This window comes from Aethina tumida, chromosome 1 (genome assembly GCF_024364675.1).
Source record: "Aethina tumida isolate Nest 87 chromosome 1, icAetTumi1.1, whole genome shotgun sequence".
Taxonomy (NCBI): domain Eukaryota; kingdom Metazoa; phylum Arthropoda; class Insecta; order Coleoptera; family Nitidulidae; genus Aethina; species Aethina tumida.
In genome coordinates this window covers 49798298-49806180 of record NC_065435.1, presented here as the reverse complement: position 1 = coordinate 49806180, position 7883 = coordinate 49798298, and the positions used below count along the sequence as shown (strand labels likewise).

At 34.3% G+C, this 7883-nt stretch overlaps 1 protein-coding gene across 1 annotated transcript in view; it reads left to right on the top strand.

Annotated features, from left to right (window-relative positions):
- The first annotated feature begins 4042 nt into the window (after nucleotides 1–4042).
- LOC109595859 (probable nuclear hormone receptor HR3) overlaps nucleotides 4043–7883 on the top strand; it is a 116570-nt gene continuing 112729 nt past the window's right edge. The window contains exon 1 of the mRNA XM_020011313.2: nucleotides 4043–4064. Within this exon, the coding sequence (XP_019866872.1) occupies nucleotides 4046–4064 (19 nt within the window). The 5' untranslated portion in view covers nucleotides 4043–4045. The remainder of the gene's footprint in view (nucleotides 4065–7883) is intronic.

The following is a 7883-nucleotide window of genomic DNA, read 5'->3' as shown; positions in this document are numbered from 1 at the left end:
AATTTATTTTTATTTATATAAGTAAGATATTTTTTTAAAAAAATTATGAAACCTTTTTCAGGTCTTGCGTACATCAAAATACTGTAATGTATTTTGTAACCTAAAGCGCAAAAAACTATGACAGTGGTACTTCTGGTACAAAATTATCCAAGTGCCATTTTTTTATATTCTTTATGTGTACAAGTATATTAAAATTAATGTTTATTATTTATTTAAAATTAATGAAGTGAATTATTTTATTATTCACATTTAAATTTCAAATTTAGATTAATCAAGTTTTTATATTCAAAAACTTTTTTAATAATTTTTCCATTACCGGTTTTTTCTCCCGTTATGAATAAACATCAAAATATTTGGAATATAACAAGAAAGAACAAAAATAAAGTCAGAAGTTCACACAAAAGATTTAGAACAATTTCAAAATTAAATAATGAATGGCAACTCTAACTGGATTATTGATTAATTTATTGCTAACAGTACGGCCTATTAAGGGTGTCCCATAAAAATGACTAGCCAATAAGTTTTTGGCGCCAATTAAAATCTGGATCAGTGTTTAATCCGGCGACGTGTGAACAATCGACGGTCTTCGTCGAAGTACCGGATCGGTACACCCGTGTGTGCGCCAATCATCATTTTCCCACATGTAAACAACAATTTCTCGGACGGCACAATTGCAAGCGGAGGCAGAGGTACGCCGCGGCGAGGATCTTGCGGCGAACGCCGCGTCGATTACAGTTTCGCGGGTTCCGCAGCTTCACCTCTTCTCCTCCGGAGGAGACAATATGACGTTGCAGCATACACACAGTCCTGTAACCTAACTGCTCTTGTACCGCTAACCGGGCGTTCCGTTATTCGACGACGGCCCGCGTGTCAGTGACCCCTGAAGCCTCCTCACCTGGGCCATACTCGTTCAGTAACAGCCGCACCGCGCAACAACAGGTGCGTTTTCCGAAACACCACCGTGTCTCACCGTCACTTTTTTTTTTACTTGTAACCCCGTCCCTGGTTCGCGATTTTCGTGGTTGGACCACCCCCCCACACTGTGGTGCTTGGGCCCCAATAGCCCCTGTTCTTGTGCTGTGTGTGCAGCAGGACGCACGTGATCGGTGAAATCCTGCCGCGGCTACGCGAGGATTCTTTGTTTGTGTGCGATTGTCAAGGACGAGGATAACCTTCAGTCAAGGTAATTTTATCTACCATGTGTGTGTGCATGTGTTACCACCTAACCATTTGCCCTAGGACGACTTTTCTTTCAAAATTCTATGACCGCCAATTTTTCACCGTTTTTCAAACTTTGTTCTGTTGTGTTAGTGACATGTTAACTTCTAAAGGTTTTAAGGGCTGTTTTAAATGATTTGGAAATTATAATCATACTTTGGGAACAATTTTAAACTCTTTAAGTTGCGTCCATTTGAGTCAAATTTGAAGTTTCGTCGCGCGTCTTTTGGATCCGATCTAAGTTTGTAATTCGTATTAAAAGTTTAAGGGGAAGTTCGTTCAATATATTAAATACAAAATATTTTAAATTCCGTTTAAAACTTTGTCATTTAATTGTCAAAATCTTGTTTTAATTATTGTCCTTTCAAGGATGGATGTATGTCATGTAACTGTTTCTATAATATTAAATAATAATAATTCTTTTAACTTGCTTACTATTAAATATTAAATTATTATTATGCTCACATTTTTAAAATATTTGTTTATGTAGTAATAACTAAAATAAATTATTACTTGTTTTTTTAAAGAAGAATATTTTTTAATTTTGTATGTTAAATTACTAATAACTTTAAAATGCTAAAAACACGTTTGTAATATTGTTATATTGGGACAAACGTTCCTTTTATGTAAATGTTAAATGTTTTTGAAATTTTAAATATATTTTAATATAATTTAAAACTAAACAAACTTCAAAAACTTTGTCTTTTCTTTTATTAATATAAGAGTAAATTTAAAAAAATAATAATTTATATTCAATAACATACGATATATGGCATATTTTTTAAAATTTGATTTATTGTAACTTGTCAATTACAATTGCCATTTTACCAAAAATTTCGTACTAAACTCTAACATGTATAATGTTAATAATATGAAGCAATTAATTAACGAATTACACGAATCAAATAGGAATTTGACCATTTAAAAAATTTGCTGATAAATGTAATAAACTTGCAAGCACAAATTATTAATAATTAATAATTATCCAGGTTCAAATATTGTCTATTAAGTCTTACATAAATTTTTTTATGTTGATTGTCTCTTCTAATTCAAACGTTGGTGAAATTTTCGGAACAGCATTCATACTGTGTGTTTATTCTAACTAACAACCGGATATAATTTTGTGAATAGTAATTTAAAATGTGTCGACTATTGTTCAATTAATGATTTTTGAGGCTGGGTGGTCTCCAGAGACGTTTTATTTTATGTCGAATGCCTTAAAATTAATTAACTTTCAAGAATGTACCATCGATTAATTTCCTATAACCTCATGAGAGAAAAAATATATCTTTACTGCACATACTAAAATATTTTAAATAATTTAAGTTAATTAAACTTTTATTTCCTTTCGTCATTGGAATATAGAATTCCCTGATTCCAAAATAAAAGAACATTTTTATTTTTAATTTTTAATTAATTTAAATACAAAATTGAATAACTAAAACGTTTCAGAATTTTGCGTAAAATTATGTCGATAAAGTTTGATGTAGTTGTTAATTGTAATTAATTTGTGATAAACTAAATTAGTTGTTGTACACATGGAAATTTGAAATGCTATATCAATTATTATACGTTTACAGTTTAATTAAAACAATTTTCTGCTGGCCGTATATTAATTTCATTAAATCCCTATTGAATCAACAACGGGTGTTTTTGTTTAAATTGGATTAATCAATAAACTGGGATTATTGTTTTATGATACAATCGAGTGGCGTTTAATTTTGCAACCCCCCACCCCCGGTCGTTGTTGGCGTGACGCAGTAAAATAATTTGGTAAAATATCACCGTTCTCGCAACGTTACATTTTGTCACGTTGCATGCCTTTACTTAATATAATTAATCTGTCCCATCCATTGCATTCTTTTATCCTGCATTGTCGCCCGGTGTCGTTGACATTGAAATTTAGCTTAGTCGAAATTAGCCTTTGTTTACTGTTTATGCAATTTACTTGTACGGGTTTTGTACGACACTTGCACATTATGGCAATTCGACAAACGCACGGCAATCACGACGAGACCGCGCCGCACTTCTGGCGACGTTTCGACCATTTCGGTCTTGTCGATTCGAAATCGTGGGGGCCTTTTAATTAACGCGTCATTAATTATTTCATCCGTCCAGGCCGGAACGGTGCGGAGGAAATGTTATCAACCCGATCGCCGACGGGGGAGGGTAGAGGGGGAGGTGAGGCTGTGCCGATGGAAAATTTATTCGGCCCGGCCAAACAAAGAGGCGAAAATCAAGCGCCGCGTAAAATTCGACCGGGAGTTCAAGACGGAGACATTGAACTTGTGCGTGTAGGCTGGCAACCAAACGCACTTTTTGGTTGTTCAATAATTTTAATGCTGGCCCAGAGGCGTGCGTTACGAACACGTTCTTTTTTTTTTTTTCTTTCTTTCATCGCGTACCCGGTGAGAGAATTAACTGTAAATGCCACATAAATTATATCTTCGAAAGCTCCGTCGTTCTTTATTTTATTGATCAATAGAAGGCTGAAATAAATTTGCCCGTCTGTAACTGAATAATTAATGTGACTTTATTTATTTAATTTATTTTTTCTTTGTGTTACAGTGTCCAATGGGGTGGAGATCGGATGGATCGGCGGATTTAGGCTTTTGACCATGTATTGCAAAATATTTGGGACCTTTAAGAAAAAAGCAACGTCGCCGTTTCGTGCTTGAAAATCATTGTAATCGTTAATTGCATAGGTACCTGTTTCGTATTAGTTTTACTCTTTACGTCACATACTTGAGCTGGCAACGAACTGAATGTGTGTGAAAGACAGAAGAGGATATTCAGTTTGCCTGTGGTGTTATGAGGATTTAGTACAATGCCCAGCACGATAAGAGGTAAGTCAGATTTCTCAGTAGTCGTTAGAGAAATCTTAAAAATGGCGAAAGCGCTAGTTTAATTTTAAAATAAAAACTGGCTTTGTTTTGATTTTTTCTTATGCCGACACAGGGGTACAACTAAATAAACCAAATTTATTAATATTTAGAACTTGGTGTTAAATAAGAAGCATCTCTCTGCTCTGTTCTGACTTCCAAATCATCATCAGCATCACCAGTTAAAAAAGAAATATAAATTTTTGACATAGCCAATGATGACTTGTAAATGGAAACATCTAGAATTTTAATATTATAATAAAATAACATTAAGAAAATAGATGTTCTGACTTACAAGTCATCAACAGAGGCTACGTCACCATTTAGAAAAGGAATATAAATTTTTGACATAACCAATGATGACTTGTAAGTGGAAACATCTAGAGTTTTAATATTATAATAAAATAACATTAAGAAAATAAACGTTCTGACTTACAAGTCATCATCAGTGGTTACGTCACCAGTTAAAAAAGGAATATAAATTTTTGACATAGCCACTGATTACAAATCATCAATAGAGGTTGTGATGTGATAAGTTAAAAAAGAAATAAACTAATGATGACTCGAAGATTTAATATAAATTAAAACAATAGCAGAGAAGTGTTTCTTATTTGATTCCAAATACTACTTCAAAAAGGAATAATACAATTCAGTTAATATTTAGAACTTTAATCACTTCTTTTATGTATAATACAAAAGAAATTAAATATTATTATGTTTCATCGTTACGCAAGATATTGAAAACTTAATCTCGTTTACAATGAGGAAGAATCCTCTTTAAAACTCGTATAAAAATCTGACGTATCAAGTTAAAAAGATGAATTCTGTATAGAAAGCTTGATAAAACCGCTTTGTAACGGAGGAGAGCTGCCTACAAAAACCAATCAGAATTAAATTCGGTCCCACGAATATTGCAAGCACTAAATTCGTTATGGTAAAGTTTCCTCTTAATGTTATATATTAATTAATTATATAAATTACATAACTTTTGACAACGTATATTGTACGTATTCTGCAATGACAAAAGTTCAAATTAATTTCCATTTTAATACATCATTTCCTTTTCCGTGTAGTATTTTTTTTCGTAAAAAGACATTTAGTTAATTGCGAATGTGTCCGAAGTTAACGCGATGCCGTGACCAAAATTGTACTTTTATCTTAATTGTCCGGAATTATCATTCCCATTGTTAACAAATTTTCTTTATCCGCCAAATTTCGTCGGTTTGTCGACCTCCGCATCGCCTTTTCAGCTGGCTATTGACCTCTTATCAGGTCGGACCCCGGACTTTTACTTTTCCCGGATGGCGAAAATGAAAACAATGATTTTATCGTTGTATATGTAAATCGTGGCACGCTGATGTTTGAGACTTGCAAAAAAGCTTTTGCACAGCTTTATAATATCCGCACGGTCTATTAAATGCTGAAAGCTTTTAATTACGGTACAAAGACCCCGGCCTCCATAATTCATGGTAAAACCTCGAAAAATTGTTGATAAAAAAATCGACTAATCAAGATCTACTAATTAATCTAATTTTAGAACTGCCACCATTCCAGTTTGAAAGTATGTTATTGTTATGTAATTTTTTTAGAGAGTCTCCCGTTTATCTTTTTTTTTAATTATTTGAATTGGGCACGTAATTATAACAATTTAACGTAATTTATCGCTGCTTAAGGCGATTTTGGGCATGTTAATTAATAATGAAAAAAATCCAATTCCAGAGCACACCTTCCGGCCAGACAGCTTTGTGTGTTTTAATCGTCCGAGTTGCGTGGCCGAAGCTGCAAAAATTGCCGATAAATAATTACGGTTCGCATAAAAAATCCCGCGGTAATGATATTTCCTGCCGCGAAACGAACCGGTACCGCCGATTATGTGTACCATCTCCCAAAATTGTGAGCCGCTCTCGAACCCGTTACCCACCGATAACTATCGATTCTTTATGGGGGAATTTCGAAATGGTTCAATTAGGTACCGTTAAGATAAACAAATGGGCATTTATTCAAGTTTATGTTCATTGATTGGGAATCGATTAATTACGGGGATTGGTTTATTTAAACTGTGAAGGGGATCGGTAACTGTTGTGTGGAACAGTTGCTGATGTTATTTTTTTTTTCTTACATTGACGTAGATACCACTTCTTAGAACCGTACGCAAATAATTGTCCACCTTTTGACAATTACCTTCCGTGTGTTTCCAAAAACGACTTAAAACAACTTAAACGGGTGATCTTACAAACGTAGCAGCATACCAATCATTTTACTGCCTTGTATCATTTGTTTCGTTAATTGTGTAACAGTTGTGGGAACACTGTCATAATTAAAATCACATATACGGTCTCGTTAATTAATTCATGAACCATTAGATAAAATATTTATTAGAAACGGCGCATAGTTTGACATGACTATTTCCTGCAATATAAAGCATAATCATTTTTACCAGTCCCATAAACAAAAATTAATTGACTTTCTGTTCATTTGCATCTGCATAGCACTTTAACGAAAAAAAAAAAAACATCAACATAACAGTACGTAAAACTACAATAAAATTTATAGTTGATTACGTGCCATCCAACTCGACGTCACAATTTTTCAATTTCGAACGCATCACAATTAATCATAGGAACGAAAACGAGACACGTTGCATAAGAATGTACGCGCATTCGTAAATAGTACTCGAATGGTCTTTCGGTCATGGGTGAACGTGTCGGTGTCAAAATAAAATAAAAATTCCATTCGTTTTCTGTACGAGGAGATGCGGGATGCTGTCGTGATGGAATTTCGACGTGTTCAACGGGTCACCATGAAAAAATTAAAATAAAGTTTTCGGATGCATTGGAAATGCGGAGGCGAACTCGTCTGAGAGGGAACATATCATAAGCGGAAAAGTAAACTTTTCTCACTTCGGAACTTTTACTTTTACGTAGTTTGCCACGTTTTTGGTAACAAGTTTAAACTCGAACAAACAATTCTAGACAATTACTAACAGGTAGTAATTTTGAAATTAAACAAAGACCAGTTACTGAAGAGAAAGAGAAATTTTACGTCCCACCCTCAAATAATATTTTCATATGGGAGGATAATGTATCAAAAAACCAGAAATATGTATTAAAGTACTTCAAAATGTCTCACATTTGGAAGCAAATTTTACTTATTTTACTGGACTTTGTCTATGTTTCTTAATGATTAACTTTAACAACCTAATAAATCTTCTGTGTCTTCTGACAATGCCTATTGGGCAAGCCTGGTTTTCAAATGTGAGACATGTGTCAAAGTACTTTAAAACATGTCACATTTGGAAGCCAAGCTTACTTCTCACACCTCCTAAATTTGTACTACTGAAGCTACAATTTTTATTAACTCTTTATATATCTATTGTTGCATCATATAATATACTTTGTGCAGCCTGTAATAAAAATACTTCCATGAACTCAAAGCTGAAAAATCAATGACGAACTATTAAAAATAAACAAAGATTTAAGTCCTCTTCCTAAACTCCAATCCATTTGGTCGGAGTCGAATCAAGGACGAAAACAAGGACGATTTTGAGGGTAGGGACGCCACTGGGTGGATGATCGCCGCCGCGAACCCAAGGGAACGAAGGTGTAATTCTTGAATGCGTGGCCGGGGCGGGCGGTTTTATTTCGGCGGTTTGATGGCCGGTCGCTGACCTTTCACACTCGCACCGTGACTCTGCCACTCTTTCGGCCGAGAGCCGCCTTTCCGGGATATTCCAGCACGAAACCAATACGTACACCTATAAATTAATAACGTCAATCAATTAAC